This window comes from Microcaecilia unicolor, chromosome 5 (assembly GCF_901765095.1).
Source record: "Microcaecilia unicolor chromosome 5, aMicUni1.1, whole genome shotgun sequence".
Lineage (NCBI taxonomy): Eukaryota > Metazoa > Chordata > Amphibia > Gymnophiona > Siphonopidae > Microcaecilia > Microcaecilia unicolor.
The window spans coordinates 54,910,021-54,930,360 of NC_044035.1; the positions used below are offsets into that span (position 1 = coordinate 54,910,021).

The 20,340-nt window shown below is 40.5% G+C and overlaps 1 protein-coding gene across 3 annotated transcripts in view; it reads right to left on the minus strand.

Moving 5' to 3' along the window:
- Positions 1-20,340, minus strand: part of LOXL4 (lysyl oxidase like 4) — a 125,603-nt gene that overhangs the window by 65,513 nt on the left and 39,750 nt on the right. For all 3 annotated transcript variants that reach the window (XM_030202909.1, XM_030202908.1, XM_030202910.1), the window contains exons 5-8: positions 14,171-14,209; positions 13,758-13,971; positions 13,267-13,450; positions 3,177-3,331 (exon numbers count right to left, since the gene is read on the minus strand). In XM_030202909.1, coding sequence (XP_030058769.1) covers positions 3,177-3,331; positions 13,267-13,450; positions 13,758-13,971; positions 14,171-14,209 — 592 coding nt within the window. The remainder of the gene's footprint in view (positions 1-3,176; positions 3,332-13,266; positions 13,451-13,757; positions 13,972-14,170; positions 14,210-20,340) is intronic.

Sequence of the window (20,340 nt, forward strand, 5' to 3'; positions counted from 1 at the left end):
GTCCCGGCAGGGGGGACCAGGGGTCAGCAACGCGGAGGGGAGGGTGTTGAAATCGGAGGAAGGTGGAGAGTCTGGAACTGGAAGGAAGGGAGGGAGGAAGGAAGGGGAGCCGGAACACGGAAGGAAGAGAGGGAGGGGGCATGGCTTTTGGAGGGGACAGAGCGACACAGCGAGGGAGAGTGGGGGATTGCCTTGCTAGCGCCCGTTTCATTGCCTACCGAAACGGGCCTTTTTTACTAGTATCCTATAAGCAGTCAGGCATCTACAGTTGGCAGCTAAGATGTATCCATGTAGTGTAGACAGGAATAGCAGGGCCAACTGGATAGACCATTCATTTTCAGCTGTCACCTACTATGTTACTATGTATAATTAACCATGATGCATTTAAGTAATGCATTGATTGATGGACCTTAAAGACTATATTCCCATAAGGAAACAAATATAGATTACACTGGAAAGATCCATCTCTCTTTGCAGCTTGTTGTTTTGACTACATGCCCCAGGAGATTTTGGTCTCTGTAACAAGATAGCAAGGCTAATAAAATGTATAACTACCACATGGATGACTGACCTCCCAACGTGGTACATTTCATTGTGTTTTTTGTGAATGTAAACTCCATTGACATATCTGTAGAGCAAGTTTATATATCATGAATGTTACTTGTTTTTCCATTTTATAGGATTTTGAATTTCTCAAATTATATCATTTTACTTAGAATTATTATGGTGCCCTGCTGCAGATAACATGCACTAATCATTAATAACAGACTCTCTATGTCTGTCATAAGAATTATGTTGCACAGATAAAGCTGTCACAGAACAGGAAACCTGAATTCTTCATTGGAAATCCCATAGACACAGAAATAAAGTTGATTGAGGAATATAGGGAGGAATAAGTAGAAGCTGATAAAGATAAAGGTGGAATTGCCAGGGACGGCCCGATCATTAGGCCGCCTGAGGTTGGGGCCTCACTCAGGCAGCACTCTTCAGGAGAGGCACCTCGGGGGGTGGCATCTCCCCCTTCGTGGCATTTTAACTCATGGTTATGTTCCAAACCTGGCAGCGATTCCCATATGCTACCCTGCTGCTGCAGGCACCTGCTTCTTCCCTTTACTGCAGCCACCTCTCTTATGTAACTTCCTGTTTCGTCAGAAGCTCAGGCAGCCACAGTAGATGGAAGAGGCGGGTGCCGATGGCAGGGAAGCATATGGGAATCACTGCCAGGTTTGGAACATCACCGTGAGGTAAAACATCACAAAAGACTGTGCATCCAAATGGCAGACAAAATTTAATGTGGACAAATGCAAGGTGATGCACTTTGGAAAGAATAATCCAAATCATAGTTAACGTATGCTACTGTCCACCTTGGGGGTCAGCGCTCAAGAAAAAGATCTAGGTGTTGTTGTAGATAATATCCTGAAATCTTCTATTCAGTGTGGTGCAGCAGCCAAAAAAGCAAAGAGAATGCTAGGAATTATTAGGAAAGGGATGGTGAATAAGACCAAAAATATTATAATGCCTTTATAGCGATCCGTGGTGCGTCCACACCTTGAGAATTGCGTTCAGTTCTGGTCGCTGTATCTCAAAAAAGATATAGCGGAATTAGAAAAGGTTCAAAGAAGAGCAACCAAAATGATAAAGGGGATGAAACTCTTCTCGTATGAGGAAAGGCTAAAGAGGTTAGGGCTCTTCAGCTTGGAAAAAAGATGGATGAGGGGAGATATGATTGAGGTCTACAAAATCCTGAGTGGTGTAGAATGAATAGAAGTAATCAAAATTTTACTCATTCCAAAAGTACAAAGACTGGGGGACACTCAAGAAAGTTACCTGGAAATACTTTTAAAACAAATAGGAGGAAATATTTTTTCACTCAATGAATAGTTAAGCTCTGGAACTCTTTGCCAGAGGATATGGTAACAGCAGTTAGCATATTTGGGTTTAAAAAAGGTTTGGACAAATTCCTGGAGGAAAAGTCCGCTATTGAGACAGACATGGGGAAGCAACTGCTTGCTCTGGGATTTGTAGTATGGAATGTTGTCACGATTTGGGTTTTTGCCAGGTACTTGTGACCTGGCTTGGCCACTGTTTGAAAACAGGATACTGTGCTAGATGGACCATTGGTCTGACCCAGCATGGCTACTCTTATGTTCTTAAGCTAGAAGCTAGAGGAATCGTCTGGAATTTGGCAGCTAAGATATAACACTAAAAAAATGCAGGGTCATGCATATGGGCTGCAAAAAGTTGAGGGAACAGTACAGTTTAGGGGCTGAAGAACTTTTGTGCATGAAAGAAGAACAGCACTTGAGTGTGATCATATGTGATGATCTTAAGGTCGCCAAATTGGTAGAAAAGGCGATGATGAAGCTAGAAGGATGCTTGGGTACATAGGGACAGGAATGACCAGTAGGATTAAGGAGGTGATGATGCCCTTGCGAAAGACTCTGGTAAGACCTCATTTAGAATACTGTGGACAATTCTGGAGACCACACCTTCAAAAAGATATAAACAGGATAGAGTTGGTCCAGAGAGTGACTACTATAATGGTCAGTGGTCTTCATTATAAAACGTATGCGGCGGATGTAAAGATCTCAATATATATACTTTGGAAGACAGGAGGGAGAGGGGAGATATGATATAGACATTTAAATACCTACAACTGCACCAGATGCGAGTCTCTTTCAATTGAAAGGGAGCTCTGGAACATGGGGCCATGGATGATGAAAGAGGACAGACTCGGAAATAACCTGAAGAAATACAGAAAGAATGGTGAATTCATGAAATGGCCTCCCTGTGGAAATGGTGGAAACAAAAACAGTATCTGAATTCAAGAGAGCTTGGGACAAGTACATAGGATCTCTAAGGGAGTGATAGGGAGAGAAGATGACATGGATGGACAGACCGGATAGATCATATTCATATGGTCTTTATCTGCCTACATATTTCTATGTTTCTATAATAGGACTAGAATTTTCTATTTACCTTTTTATATAAAATACATGCAGATGAAAACTTATATAACAAATCCAAAGTGGGCATGGTCTATAAAGCAGTGAAAAAAGACACGAACAATAGTCCTGAGGTAAAGATTTCAAGGCAACCCTAAAAATAGACTCTGGCTTTTGTGAACTTACATGGCAAGCTATACGGTTGTTAGTGTATGCTCAGAAAGGACTTACCTGACTGCTATAGCTCATTTGTGGGATATTACACCGCACAGCTGCATCCTCCTCGTGTAAACAGCCTTTACGGCTTGCCTCCTGGAATTTACACTCAGTGATGGATTTCTCATTGCCTCTGCACAGTACTTCATTCATATGAACAGGGCCAAAACCTGAAGCCAAGGAAAAAAATCATCAGAACCATTCTCTTCAAATCAACCTAAGCTCTGGCTTTGCAATTGCAATTTACTTCTTTACACCAGGTGATCTAACCAATGTAAGTCTTGATACTCCTGGAATCACTTTCCAAGAAAACAAAAGACGAGATTCCAGCCCTTTTCTTGTAGAAGGGAGACTCCAGTGCATCACTTTCCCACCTTGCTTCTTCTAAAAGCTTCCTTTTTTTCAATGCATTTGTTTAGACTCATTGCCCAAACTGGCTTAAATATTATCCAAAGATAACTACAATACTGCATAATATCACTGAAATGGTTCAATGCTGATTACAACAAGATTGACCAGCTAAATGGACTGGGGAAAAACAGAGAGTACATTCATTTCCAGAGTTATTCTTCAAGGTACAGTGCATTCTGGTTAGTGCAAGGCCTTGAAGTTTAACTTGCATATAACTGAAGCATGCACATAACCAATGTTACCCCTTCATAGCATAATTTCAGTAACCACACAGAGCCAGTGTAGTGCAGCTTGTTTGTTACTGCTGTAGAACAGTCATTATTTTTCTTACAGTGCCCAGGGTAGTTATAGATGTAAGGCATACACAATTTTCTAAAAACATCTATAAAATTTGTCCCATGCAACTGTTGTCACATCATTAGTAACTGGGAGAAAATAAATCAGTATTAGTTTTCTGTACAGTGTTCTGTCTATTCATGTTGTAAAAACAGGTCAGTTGCAAGGTAGAGAAGGAGTGGGGAAGGTAGGCTCTTTCCAACCAGAGAGAAAGACGTATGTTTAAAAGAAGGTTTTTTTTTAATACTTCTCTGAGACTGCATTTCTTGTTCACAGAAGTCTTTTGATGTCGATAGTGACTCCTGAAGAAGGAGCTTCGGCGCCGAAACACGGATGTGTTGAGTTCTGGTTTTGATGTTACCAATAAACTTCTTTTAAGCATACGTCTTTCTCTCTGGTTGGAAAGAGCCTACCTCCCCCACTCCTTCTGTACCTCGCACTGGACTTTTTTCATGGGGATTAAGGGCACCTCCACACTTGGTGTGGTCTTTCTCCTGTAAAACCAGGTCAAACAGGTCAGAATAATGGCACCTATTACCTTCAAGATAAGCCCTTACATTGTTCAAGTTCTATAATGCTACAGCAAATGTCAAAGGGGGTCTTGCATTACACTTGTTGCCAGCTTCCTGCCCCGTTGACTCACCAGCATCTTCAATTGCAAACTGCAGGACTGAGCAAATCTCTGCATCGGCTATATCATCAGCTGTTTTAAGGTCATCATCAACTGCCACATAGCAATCAAAATCCTCAACCGTCACTCCAGCTAGGAGATCTGCAGATAGCATTCTTTCACAAAGCTAGTTGGCTGTGCGTAACATGCCAAACCTCCTTCTGCATGTGTAGCCAGCCCAGCAACGTAAGCTTACAAGCCATCTCAGCAGCTCACTTGCTCATGTTTGCATCATTATCCATCGTACCCATCATTGGCACAGCACCAGCACTTAAACCACACAGGCGCTGCTAATTAGCACTAAAAACCACCCCGTACTGTCTGGTTAGTGTCAGTCACACTCCTCCTTCCCTTCCCTTCCCCTGAAGTCAAAGCAAACCTGGGTCTGATCCCCTACCCCCGTAGGCCCCGTGGACTTACCTTGAATATCCCTGGTGGTCTAGGGAAACTGTACGGGCAGGAGTGATGCCCATGTTGCGGGTCCAGTCTCAAAATGGCTGCTATGACCTCTAGAGGCACTCTGACGACTGCTGCTAAGGGTCATGGCAACAATTTTGAGGTCAAACCTGCATCAAGTAGGAACAAATGGACATCTCTCCTACCTGCACCCCCCCCCCCCCAAGACCACCAGGGACATTCAAGATAGGCCCAGGATGGGACCTACTAGGGTGGGTGGAGTAGGGAACTCAGGCTTCTGTCTTCAGGGTGAGGGTGAAGGAGGAGATAGAATTGGGACTGGGGGAAGGGAGAATAGAACACCTACAGCCTTATGCGTGTCCCGGCTGAATATTGACCAAGAGGATCTGCATAAGATCCAACAGGCAGCACTTTTGAAATTAGCCCCGGATATTCAGTGCAGATGCCCAGACATGGCCCAGCATTTAATATTCAGAGTTAATTCTGAGCACAGTGGTCAGGTTATTAAAAATGCTGACCATGGCATGCTGAATATTGACTGATCCACATGTGAAGGGAAAGAATACTGGTAGGACTATTCTACCATCTGCCAGGCCAGAATGAATACACAGATAATGAAATGCTAACAAAAATTAGGGAAGCTAGGAAATTTGGCAACAGTATAATAAAGAGTGATTTCAGTTACCCTTTTTTGGAAGTCATGTTAGTTCAGTTATGAGATGTTCATTCCCCTGATACAGTGATATATGAAACAAAGGCCCCTGTTCGGTTAGGGCATAAGAAAATAAGAACAGCCATACTGGGTCAGACCAGTGGTCCATCTAGCTCAGTATTCTGTTTCCAACAGTGGCCAATCCAGGTCACAAGCATCTGGCAGAAACCCCAAAAGTGGCAACATTCCATGCTACCAATCCAAGGGCAAGCAGTAACTTCCCAATGCTTGTCCTAATTGTAGATTATGGACTTTTCCTCCAGGAACTTGTCCAAACCTTTTTTAAACTCAGATATGCTAACCGCTGTTGCTACATCCTCCAGCAAAGAGTTCCAGAGCTTAACAATTTGTTGAGTGAAAAAATATTTCCTCCTATTTGTTTTAAAAGAATTTAAATGTAACTTCCTCAAGAACCCCCTAGTCTTTGTACTTTTGGAATGAGTAAAAAATTGATTTACTTCTTCTCATTCTACACCACTCAGGATTTTGTAGACCTCAATCATATCTCCCCTCATCCATCTCTTTTCTAAACTAAAGAGCCTTAACCTCTTTAGCCTTCCCTCATACGAGAAGAGTTCCATCTCCTTTATCATTTTGGTTGCTCTTCTTTGAACTTTTTCTAATTCCACTATATCTTTCTTGAGATACAGCAACCAGAAGACAACACAATACTCAAGGTGAGGTCGCACCTTGGAGTGATAGGCATGATAGTATTCTCGGTCTTATCCACCATCCCTTTCCTAATAATTCCTAGCATTCTGTTTGCTTTTTTGGCTGCCACCACACACTGAGCAGAAGATTTCTGCATATTATCTATGACACCTAGATCTTTTTTCTTGGGTGGTGACCCCCAGGTAACTATGATTCAGGTTATTCTTACCAATGTGCATCACTTTGCATTTGTTCACATTAAATTTCATCTGCCATTTGGATTCCCAGTCTTCCAATTTCCTAAGGTCTTCCTGCAATTTTTCACAGTCCACATGTGTTTTAACAACCCTCAATAGTTTTGTGTCATCTGCAAACTTAATCACCTGTTGTTCCGATTTCCATATCATTTATAAATATGTTAAATAGCAATGGTCCCATGACAGATTCCTTCAGCATTCCACTATTCACCCTCCTCCATTGAGAGAAGTGACCATTTAACCCCACCCTCTTTTCTTTCCAATAAACAATTCCTAATCCACACCAGAACCTTGCCTCCTATCCCATGACTCTTTAATTTTCTCAGGAGTCATTCAAAAATAGAGTGATGAACATAGCGATTTTTGAACCAGAAAAATGTTTATCTTTTTGTTTCAAAAATAGCTGTTTTCTAGATATTTTTGTGCTTAGTGCATCTATGTTTTTATACCATTTTCGAAAACAAACCATCCTAGGAATAAACACACAAAAATAAGCCTTTGGGATATCTGGGGGGCCAGGATTCTTAGTAGAACGGCCACCCAGACATCCCAGCAGAGCAGTGGGGCAGCCTAGCAGTAGACTTCATATACAAGGTCCCAGGTACACTTCTCACCATAACCCCCTTATATTGTATGGTGAGCTCTCCAGGAACAGCAAAAAAATATACTGTACCCAACTGTACACCACCACAATAGCCCTAAGCCTGCAGGTGTCACCTATATGTAGGTACAATAGATATTTTATGGGTTTTGGAGGGCTCACACTTTCCACCACAAGTGTACCAGTTAGAGTGAGATATGGGTCTGATTCCCCTTCTCTGCAATCCACTGCACCGACCACTAGACTACTCCAGGGACCTGCTTGCTGCTGTAAGAGAAATGGCCATTATATGTGAACCTGTCATAGTCCCTGGTATTTACTTTCACTTTCACCTCTTAGGGGAGTGGGAGGGGGTCAGTGACTACTGGGGGATTAAGGGGGGGTGTCATGTCTGTCCAATGGTCATTTGGTCAGTTTGGGCACCTTTTTGGCAGTTAGTTGTTATTGAAACAGGTCCAGCCTAAAATGTCATATTTGTTTGCCCTGGATGTATTTACAATGTTCCATTATCACTGATAAACATCTAAATCATAAGTCTGCCCTAATCCCGCCCAAAACACACCTCTAGTAAACTCCCTTGAGATTTTAGATGAACTGCATACAAAACCATTTTAAAAATGGGTTTCGAAAATAGCAATTTGGATGTTTTGGCAAAAAAATAACATCCATCTGCCACGTTGTGCCACTTTCTGAATGTTTTGCTGTTTTGAAAATGAGCCTCATATATATCTAGATTTTCAGAAAGCTTTTGACAAAGCCCTTCAGGAGAGACTTGTGAGAAAATTAAAAAGCCATGGGATAGAAGGTTCTGTTGTGGGTTGGTGGAACTGGTTGAAAGATATTAAACAGAGGCTAGGATTAAATGGACAATTATCTCAATGGATAATGGGGGTCTATACTTGGACTGGTGCTTTTAAAATATTTACAAATGATCTCAAAATGGGAATGAAGAGTGAGGTAATTAAATCTGCAGGTGTCACACAATTATTCAAAGTTATTAAATTGCATGTAGACTGTGAGAAATTGCAGGAGGTCCTTACGAAATTGGAAGACTGAGTATCCAAATGGCAGATGAAATTTAGGTGGGAAAGTTATCAATGCAGACTACTGTTAAGATCAGTTATTTTACCATTGACTCATGCTATTTTAGCACAGGTCTCATTTTATGCAATGAGACTTATTTACAACCAAGGTTAACATAAAATAACCTGTCTTAACAGTAGTCCGTGTTGATAATTCCCCCCTCCCCCTTAATGCGGACCAGTGCAAAGTGATGCATATTGGGAAGTATAATCCAAATTATAGCTACTTGATGCTAGGCTCCACATGAGAAGTCACCACCCAAGAAAAGTTCTAGGTGTCATCATGGACAATATGCTGAAGCCTTCTGCTCAGTATGCAGTGGTGGAATTATTATGAAACAAATAGAAAATAAGACAGAGAATGTTATAATGCCTCTGTATCACTCCATGGTGTGACCTCACCTTGAGTACTGTGTGCAATTCTGGTTGTCACATTCTCAAAAAAAGATGTAGCAGAATTAGCAAGGGTTCAAAGAAAGTAGACCAAAATGATTAAGAGAATGGAACTCCTCTCATAAGAGAAAAGGCTTAAGAGGTTAGGGCTTTTCAGTTTGGAGAAAAGACAGCTGAGGGGAGATATGATGAAGATCTACAAAATGTGGAGTAGAATGGGTAAACATGATTTGATTGTTTACTCTTTCAAAAGTACAATGGCTAGGGGACACTCAATAAAATTACATGGAAATACTTTTAGAACAAATAGGAGGAAATATTTTTTCACTCAACAAATATTTTACTCTGGAACTCGTTGCCACAGAATTTGATAAAAGTAGTTAACATATCTGGATTAAAAAAATGTTTGAAGAAGTTCCTGTTGGAAAAGTCCATAAACTGCTATTAAGATAGATATGGGGAAAGCTACTACTTAAGAGTCAGTAGTATGGAATCTTGTTACTCCTAGGGATTCTGCCAGGTACTTGTGACCTGTTGGCCATTATTGGAAGCAGGATACAGGTAGCTCCTTGTGACTCTGGGCAAGTCACTTAACCCTCCATTGCCCCATGTAAGCTGCATTGAGCCTGCCATGAGTGGGAAAGCGCGGGGTACAAATGTATCAAAAATAAAAATAAATACTGGGCCAGGTGGACCTTGGTCTGACCCAGTATGGCAATTCTTATTGTAATTCCCCATTATAATGGGGATTACTAACCTGATGAGCAACCCCTCCTTCAGAGTCACTGTGGGGAGGTGTATAGAGCTGTTTGGTTTTTCAAATCAGTCAGCTTTGTATGATATTCCTTTTTCAGATCTAGTAGGACAATTAGCTAGCTTGCGTCTTGGTTTTCTCACAGACCATAGGCAAGCTTGTTTAACCCTAGTGATGGGCTATAAACCAAGTGTCTGTTTGTTTGTTTCAAACAGGCTTTGAACATAACACAGGGACATTTTCAATGAATGACCACAATGAGTGATAGGTATTCAAGGGACAGAGGTTACAAAGAGCAAATGATGAATATTTGAGAAAAATACAAAGAAACAGAATTAAGAGAAGGTGATCTTAGAGGTCAGAGTTGAAGAATACCAGATAAGCAAGAGAGAAATATAAGGCATTAAGTGATTGGACAAAATTAAGCTCAGTTTCAGCCTGGGTACCTTTTGTACTAGGTCAGAATCTGACAGATTCCAAAAGGGAAACAGAGAGAGAGAGAGAGAGAGGAGAGAGAGAGAGAGAGAGATTTTATTTTCCTTATACTGAATTTGGGGACTGATATAATAAGAATTCATTTTTTTGTAATACTGGGATAAAAGAATTGTTATTGTAACCATTTATTTACCCTAATAAATTTTTAGCATTATTAAGAGAGAAAACACTGAACTCTAAAATGTTTTTCCTTTGCTAGAAGGGCTTGTTTTTTTTCTAGTCTCTTCTGTTCAGCTTCCTTTTAGAGGCAAGAAGGGAGTGCCCTACAAACAGAGGGAATGAGCTAAGAGAGTGAGGAAGCCCATCCCCAAAGAAGTGTTTATGGGAAAGTTGCTGAGGGAAATGTTTTATTGAATGACAGCTGGGGTGAGTTTGAAGTTAATACAATCTGTTGTTCTGTAGAGCTCAGCGTCTTTGGTTACCTCTACCACCCCAAAGACCCGTGTGGAGAAGGGGTGTCCTGGATAGCTCCAATAAACTAAGGCTGACTATGTGGAGGTTTCTGCCAGTAAAAGTATTAACCATGGCTTGGAGGAGTGCTCTGGGTGGGAACCAGAGGTAACCCAGCCTGGGAGCAGGAACAGGGATGAGCCTGTTTGGTACCAAAAGCAGTAGCCCTGAGAGGTGTACATTTGGGAGAGTGAGGACAGACGGAGAAGTCTGGTCCTAAGTGGACACAGCTTGCTGCAAAGTGCTGCAGGCACAGCCTTGGATTATTCTGCCCAAAAAGGATGGGTATTGGATTGGAGGAGCTTGTAAATATGTAAATACATTAGGATTATAAATGGTCTATTGAATTACATCAAAGTCTTGAACTGGCACTTAACCTTTTTTTCAACTATAAAACCTTTGGATATAAGTTGAACTGTTTTTAGTGAAAGAACTACTGTTACAGTGATATGAAGTTTGGATAAACTGCCTGTGCAGAGTTCGAGTAAAGTTTGTGTTTGGTTTATAAAATCCAGACAGGGAGCATTTCTTTGCATGAGAGTGAAGTTTATTTACTTCTGGACTAACAAAGAAAGTAAATAAAGCCTGGTTAACAACCTATGGGCTACTGGATTTAATCCGGCCCAGGCCTGTATCCAGTTCAAGTAACAAAACTAACCCCCCCTGTTTACTAAGTCGCGCTAGCGATGGCAGTGCACTAATGCCGACAAACCTATTCACTTGAATGGGCTGTGTTGGCATTGCCGTGCGAGTTAGTAAACAAGGGGGGGTAAAACTTTTGCTGTGACCCTGGTTTCGGGTGCTGACCCAAAGAGCTAGCTAGTGCCCGTAACTTTGAGTGGGGAGACCAAGGATACATCATATTCTTATGTAACAGGGAAAACTCTCAGTCTGATTAAATTAGCTAGAAACTGGTATTTAGTTGAATGATGTCCAATTAGATATCTGGAGCAAGTTATGCTAATAACTTTCACCAAATATTCAAAAAGATGTTTTGATAAGTTATCACTGTTAAATATAGCTGGTAAAGGTTCTCCAGATATCTTAGGCCTGCTATATTTGCAGATGACTTACATGGAAACATAGAAAATGAAGGCAGATAAAGACCATATGGCCTATCCAGTCTGCCCATCCATACCCAACTACTATCCCTTCCTCTCCAATATGCAGGGCAACTATTTCTACTAGATATAGTAGTTGTTCCAGATCCTTACCATTCAATAGCTGTGTTTACCAGCTTGTGAGAAGATAGATTAGTGAAGAGAATAGAAGAAGAACAAACTAGTACAGAATCCTGTAAATCAGATGCAAATACCTTGCAAAAGTTACACACCCAAGCTACAGATTTTTTGAAAGTATTGGCACACTGCCAGTGAAACATACTATAAAACTTGTTGAAAGCACAAAACCTGAAGGGCTTTTAAGATGGAATATTCCAGTAGCCATCAAAAACAAGCTACCTGAAGAAGTGAGGAAAATGGAAACCAAAGAACTCATACAACATGTGGAGGAATTCACAGACTGGGTGAGTCCCATACTAATAGTGCAACAGAAAGATAAGGGCCTGTATAAATGCATTAGAATAGAGCATTCACCTAGGCCAAACTGAATTGAAATGTAAGAGAAATGTCAGGAGACAACATTTTTACAACTCTAGATGTTTCTAGCAGCTTTGGCAGGTATTTTGGGTAAGACAAGTCAGCTTCTCTGTATGGCTTTCATCACTTCCCATGGTCTGTGTTCAACACTAGAGGAATTTCATATCTCCGTTCAACAAATGATAGATGCAGGGCCACGGCAAACCATCCAGGCCTCTTTCCCAGTATCCTTTCCTTCACCTCAGCCTAAATGGCACAAAAATGCAGATTTATACTCTATTCTATAATGGAATCTGGGTGCCCAGATGCCATTATAGAATTTGTCTCAGTGCCCTGTGTTTTGGCTCCCAAATTTGGGCAACCTTTACAGAATTGTCCCTGGCGACTAAAGTTGCATGCACAAATATGACACATAGCCAATTTGCGCACGCAACTTAATTGTTTAACAAGCTAATTAGTGGTAATAATTGGTCAATAGCAAGCAATTACTGGCACTACTTGGCATTAATTAGAATCTATGTGCACAACTTTCTAAATGTATTCTGTAAAGTGGTGTGTGTAAATTCTAATGCGTGGATCACAAAAGGGGGCGTGGCCCTGGGAGGGGCATGGGCAGGTCATAGGCATTACTGAAAATTATACACACTGTTACAGAATATGCCCGATCCGTGCCTAAATAAGATGTTGGGCATTTACACCAGGTTATAGATGATATAAATGGCTGCACCTAAATTTCAGTCATGGGACTAAACCGTGCCTAACTTTAGGCAAGGTTTATGGAATACCATTAAGTGTGGTTTTTTTCAGCGCCAATTTTTTTGGCACCATACAGAGAATCTGGGCCATAGAGGGTAATTCAATAATAGGTTGCCTAAATATAGGCACCCAGAGGGCACCTGGTAAGAGCGTATTCTATAAAGGAAAGTAGGGGGTACCTACTTTGCTTTATAGACTATATAGAACCAAGTATATATACATGCATGCGGTTAGGCACAAGCACTTATGATAGCCATGGAGCTGGTATAAAAACTCGCACTTAACTGCCAAAGATACTTGCATAACATATTGTATTCTATAGTTATACGTGTAAGTATAAAACCCACCCATTTGCCACCCAGAATCTGCATATGTGTGCACCTATCTGTAAAATACATACTATGCAAGATATGTTCATATTTATAGAATAACACTTAGGCATTCTAAACATTTAGGCACATAATCACCTCATAGTGCTACACATTCAAGTCCGACCAACCTACTGCTATTATGCTCACTCACCTTGGCCCAACTGAGCACCAAATATGGCCTCCTTAGCAGTTCCATAACCAAGCTCACGGCATACTACGCTGGCTGAGAGGAGGTTCCATTTATCATCGCAAATTGTGCCCCATTTACCATTCTTCAGCACCTCCACCCTGCCCTCTCCAGAATGTGCACCAGCCCTGAGTCTCACCAGAGGCTCCTACAGCAACAGAAAGGGAACAAGTATGGCAGTTGCGTTAAGTGGTAAGCCCAGTTTTTCACTCACCAAATTTCTATAATATCAGACCATGAAAAATTCAAAAATAAGCATAATGTCAGAAAAGATCATGCCCTGTACCTCACTAATATCTTGCTGAGGGACTAGGGTAGCTTATGCACACTTTCCGACATTACAGCTATAGTAAATTCTTCTGGAAAAGGTAGGGGGCCAGAGTCAGATCTATCCTTACTGCTAAATTCTCAATAGTTAGAAACTGCTCTTATTTCTGAGAGATGCCATACTGTACCTCCGATCTGAAAGCTTTGCGAAAGTTACTTCTATGCCCATTGATGAACTGAGGCCCTGCCACGCAGCGCACGATAGCATGCATCCCATTGCTGCTGCACGGCTTCAGTTTGCCTGGCGGTACTTGGATCTTGCAGTTTGCCAGATGAGGCTCATTTCCTGAGCAGCTCACCTTGTGAATCCAAAACATTTTTTTCTTGGTGGCAATTTTGAGCCTGTCAAATAAGGAAAAAAATGATTATAAAAAGAAGTAAAGCAGATGAGTGTGGAAAATGGATAACAATGTGAAAATGGAGAAGTAATATTTTCAAAAGGAAAACAAGACGAGCACCAGAAATAAAATATTTAAATTTAACTATATGTTTTTCACCTTTAAAACTGAGAAACACAGTTAAGGCAAACCGAAATAATCACCTGGATTGAGGGTCTTTCATTTTCAAATTCCAAAGTTTCCTGTAACAAATATACAAAAATATTAGAACAGTACAGTGTAGCGGCAACCGTGCCTCCAGCATGTAGAGAGTCCCAGTCATTGCAGATCTATTGGTCAGACTCAGTGCACACATAGGGGTAAATTCTATAAGTTGAGCCAAAAAATAAAACGTGCTTAGCGTGATTCTTTAAAGAGTATACGTCCTTCATAGAATCGCACTTAGCAATAAGCTGCGCTAACTGTACGTGGCTACAATTAGGCCTGCTATAAGCGGGCTTAAGTACGGGCAACTAAGTTAGGTGCACTTAGGCGTGATTCTGCATCAATGTGCATGAAATCTGGGAACACCCCTGAGAATGCCCCCTAAACACCCCCCCCCCCCCAAAATTATTACGTGCAATGGGATTTAGGTGCATTCTATTATAGAAACAGATATACAAGTAAATCCTAATTATTGCCAGTTAATGCTGATAATTGGTTGTTAATTGCCAATTATTGGTGCCGATTAGCTTGTTGTTCAGTGAAATTGTGCGCACAATTTGGCTGTGCAGCCAAATTAGCATGCAAAACGTTAGGCGCCGTATATAGAATTCAGGGGATACCAAGTTCCAAAAGGAGGTATGGTTTGTTGCCCCTGGTCAATGCACTGTCATTGTAATGACTGGACTTTAACAGGATTGAGAGAAAACAAGATAAAAAGTAAAGTAAGTCAAATTGGATAAAAAAAACTAGAAAAAAATACATTTACTCTATTAGAGAAGTAGTAATATATTCTCAATGAGTCATGATCACTAAGGGGGGGGGTGGGGGGTATTCTCTCTCCAGTGCTAGCTCTATATAGATCTGAAAAGGACTGTTCATGGGAGATGTTTTAGGACTGTTCATGGGAGATGTAACAAAACAATCTAAAAATTAAATGCTAGTTTATATAATTCAAACTGCTAAAACCTTCTTGGACACTTTGCCATACTCTGATATGCTATGCCTCTATATCAGGGGAGGGGGAGGGGGGAGGGAGGGGTTAGGTGGAAAGGGAGGGTGGAGGGGAGCAGAGATGGGTTGTTTTGGGGGGGGAATAAGACAAAACAACTGACGGTAATAAGACATTAGGCAGCTGTTCGCTGTATAGTAGTGAGGTGATGTTGAAATTTAAAAATGTATTTTTTTTCTCGTGAAACTCCGTCAATAAAAAAAAGATTTAAACATAATTCAAAAAGTTGGTGTATGGTCTTCTTTACAGCAGATTATACAAACAGTCTGTATGTCCAATGCATTTGGTGATCTATATATATATATAAATATTTTATAAATAAATGTGGCCTCAAAACTATTGGATACTGCATACAATTAGCAGATAAATTCACAACTATCTGAAAAAAGAAGGGGAAGAAAAATTCTCCAAAAGCACCCAGAGAAAAGTTCCCATCCAAAACAACAGACAGAAGAACAAAACAGCAAACAGCACCAGAATGCATAGAACATTCAAAAATGTGCACACCTCTCAAAAAATCATCACTTATCTGAAAAATAAGCAGTCCACAGTTCAAAAAACATCCTTCAATTGACGCTTGTAATCCAAAGGAATAACACAGATATGTACCACATATCCTTTTACACTTCGACAAGGGTCGCTTGTTTCACAATTGCTGCTACATCAGGAGGAAAGGAACTGAGCTCTCATGTTCTTCTTTAACAGCAAAATATTAATGCATGGTAAGTGCAAAGGCTGTGTGGTAACAGTTGGGGATGTGTCAGAATTATGGAGAACGAAATGGTTATGATCATATGGGACTATCCATAATATACATTCATCAGTCATATTGGTCTACGAACCAGTTTATTTTTCATATTTGGTTACTTTCAACCACAGGCTACATTACCTTAATCTGCCATCGTTTTCTTGGTTTCTGTCTACTTTTTCCATCCACACCAACTGCTCAGTTCCACAAACTCTTTCTCTCCGTCAGGGATCCTCTGTGCTTGTCCCATGCTTTCTCAAATTCAGACCCCGTCCTTGTCACCACCACCGCCAGTAAGATACTGTTCCATGCATCTACCAACCTCTCGCTAAAGAAATATTTCCTTAGATTATTCCTGAATCTACATCTTTCATCCTGATCTTATGACCCCCCCCCCCATTCCAGAGCTTCTTTTCCATTGAAAAAGGCCCACCTTTAGGATATAGATGTTTAGACCTTTATGTCTGTCCCTATATGCTTAATGACAAAGAAAATCATTTTAGTAGCCGCCCTCTGGACTGATTTATATTCTTTTGAAGGTGTAGCTTCCAGAAATTGCACACAATATTCCAAATGAGGTCTCACCAAAGACTTCTACAAAGGCAAGATCATCTTCCTTTTTCCTATTGCTATTCCACATCCTATTTACCAAATCAGCCTTCTGGCTGTTCCTTTTATCATAGCTATTTGACTACTTTACAATCATCAGATACAGTTACCCCCACTGATAATGACCCTAGATGGTATTGACACGAAAGATTTGATTTCCTGGACCATGGGATGATTTTCCAAGAGCTGCTCAGAAAATGAGCCTCGTCTGGCAAACTGCAGGTTCCATGGAACACCAGACAAACGGAAACCATTCGACAAAGATATTACAATTTTCAATCAGCACTTTTATGCTCTCCACAGTATCCCGCATTGGAAGAACTGCAGATCTCGTCTCCATACATTTTAAAAGCTGTTGCCTCCCTAGTTAATCAAGTTACCAAAGGTTACATATATATATTAAATAAAGCTGGGGACAAAGCTGATGCCTGAAGAACCCCTGCTATAATCCAACAACCCTTCAAAAACATTCCCAGCCACCTCACTACTTTGGAAAAGATCAGACTAAAAATGACACAAACCACTCTATTACCAATTCATTCATTCATAAAGACTCATATTTGGAAAAACTAAATATGAAAGTGCAAAACCCCTAAGAGAGAAGCTTCACTGGCTCCCACTCAAGGAACGCATTATGTACAAGATCTGCACAATTGTACATAAAATCATTCACGCAGACACCCCAATATACATGCTAAACCTTGTGGACCTGCCTCCCAGAAACGCCATAAAATCAGCTTGCAAATTTCTCAATCTGCACTTTCCCAGCTGTAAAGGACTAAAATACAAGCTGGTACACGCCACCACCTTCTCTTACATGAGCACGCAGTTGTGGAATGCATTACCTACAGCCCTGAAAACTATTGACGAAATAACTAACTTTCGGAAATCTTTGAAGACACAGCTCTTCAACAAGGCCTACAAAGAGAACCCATAACTTTACAAAACTACCTACCAGCACACCCAGCTATTAAAGTCCACCTCTATACTATCCTGCCTAACACCCTCCTTCTCACTACCCTTTCATAATCTTTGTACATTACGAATTGTAACTGACATCCTGTAATGACTATGTCATAACAAAACTCTGTAAGCCACATTGAGCCTGCAAATAGGTGGGAAAATGTGGGATACAAATGCAATAAATAAATAAAATAAATAATCTCCAGGCTGTACAACAAAATCTCAAAACTCCAAAGTATCAAAGGCAGAAGTAATGTCTACACAAATGACTACAAATTGCTTCCCACTACAAGACCAATGGTGGGACCAATAAGGTCTCAGTACTGGAAAAGATGCACAACAGAAGATTTTTCAGGAAAAGCTTATAACTGTTAGAGAACCTATTGCTGCAGCACCGTCCTTAAAAATGAGAAATCAGATATTAGATGATAATCCGCTGACTTGGATAGCAGTAATTCCACCTTCTTTAACATCAGGCACATTACTGTAGTCTTTGGTCCAAAAATAAATTCACTACACTGGACAACTTCATTGCTGGATCAAATCTGGAACACTTAGCAATAGCATTTCACCTTTCATGGCAATTTTGTGAATGTCTTCTGTTAAATATTTGTCTTCTGTTATATCTCTATCTAGTTTTTCTGCCTGCAAAAGAAGTCTGTATATCACACCAATATAGACAATGTTCCATTTTCTCTTGCCAGTTCAAACCACAGTGCCTCCTTCTTACCACATCAGCCCTGCAATTCTGTCACTTTAATATTAGCTTTTATATATAGTGCCACTTCCTTTGTTCTTACCCTGTCCTTCCTAACAAGACTTTAGGCCTATTATAACTATGTCTCAGCCGTGGGTTTCTGTATACAACATCTACGTGATGGCCAATAAATCCAGATCAGCCTCTTCTATGGCTGTCTCTGGATCTAAGACTATTTCTAAAACTCAGGATAATTTTATAACAGGATACCTATGTAGAAAGTCCAACAAGGTGCCTATTTTATCCCTATTTTATAAAGATAACATAGGTGTCTATATGCCTTTATAAAATAGCCACCAAGAAGCAGCTCTAATAGCAGGTAAATTCACATGCACAAATTTGCATCTGCTCTGAAAAAGGTATAAATGTACGAGTGTAATCTGTGCATGTGGTCATGTAGTTTATAAAATATGCACAAACATTACAAATCCACCCCAGCTCCACTCAAATAAGCCCCATCTCCAAACCCAGAAAGAACCAGTTTCAACTGTCCATGAATTGTGATTGGATTACTGCTCACTAAGTGACCTCAGTTCTCATAGCCCAACAAGAAATTATAAAAGCAGACTTCACTTCCTCTCTCTCTCTGTGGGATTGCCTAGACTGGTTCGTGACTGTGGACTCTTTCTGTAAAAGAATCCACAGTCATGAACCAGTCTAGGCAATCCCACGGACCCTGATGAAGGAGGCAAAACTTGGGCCGAAGTTGGGCCGTGGACGGGATTAAGAAGACTACGACTGCGTATCAGACTGCACAGTAGCTTAACGACAGAAAGATAAGTAACCCTCAGACTCTGTTACAAAGTATTGAAAGTGTTGTGAGGGTCATAGAACTATATAAGAGGTTTTTCTAGCCAGTGATGATCAGGCAATACTCCCTAAAGTTGGGCTCAACAGTAGGAGCATTTGCCTGGGTTTGAGGCTTTTTCCTCTTTATAAGAAAAACACTGTAAAACAATGCTTTATTAGACATCACATGATTAGTAGAAGTCATTTGGCCATGATTTAATTGTTTTGAAACTAGACTATCTACGAGCTCTAGAACATAATTTTAGAGACATTTATGCATGCCTGACAGAAGGTGTAAATGCTAGCCTTTGCATTTTTCAATGCAGATATGTATTTGCACTGTAAAATAGGAAAATGCTTATACCTAAATCATGCCCCAGAAACTCTCCCCCTTCAAATCATGGATGCTGTGGATATAAACATGTAAGTAGAAGCTTTGCTAAAATTGCTACTTTCAAGTGTGTGTTCATTTACACATATAAATCAACGTTTTACACATGCAAATGGTGCCTAACCCTCCTAAAATGACCTACTCAATATAATAAGCAAGATGAGTATGAGCCTTAAATGGACTGGGGTGATGGTTAAGAATAAGAGTAGTCTGAACATCTTGTTTTGGTCTCAGAGCCAATTATACAATGGAATAATTATCATACCAACTGTATCTCTGCTAATTAACACACACCGCGGTGCATAGGTTAGCCAGAAAGTATGACCAAACCTAACATAAATAAATTCTACACAATAAAAAATTAAATAATTAAAGGCCACTGCTCTGCAAAATACTTGAGTTTTCTAACTAGCCAACCACCTGGAGATAACCAGTTTACAGATTTTTTTTTTCATGATGCAAAACTGATATTTGGGCTACCTCAGAGGATACTCATCTCTCTGCTATGGAGGTTTACATCTATAAGTAAGCTATTTTGGGGGGGGGGGGGGGGGGGGGGTTCCAGACACTTTCTGACTACAGTAAATAAATTGGGAAAGATGTTTGTTCTTACTCCATCCCCTCTCAGATCTTTCTACCTGCCATTCTAAGTGACACTTACAACTACAACTGGATAAATACAGTTTTTTGCTCCAGCGACTCTCATAATAAGCTTCTTTCTTTTCCAAGGATTCATTCCTAATGAATATTAAAGGTCTTTCTTGGAGTTACCATGACCCATCAGACATAGCAGTAGATGTCAGCAAAAGTATACTCTTACTCGAATCAACCAGATTAGTGTCAGAACCAAAAGTGATGCCCTTCCTTGGTCAGTGGCAAACCTCTTGTTAAATAAAATACATG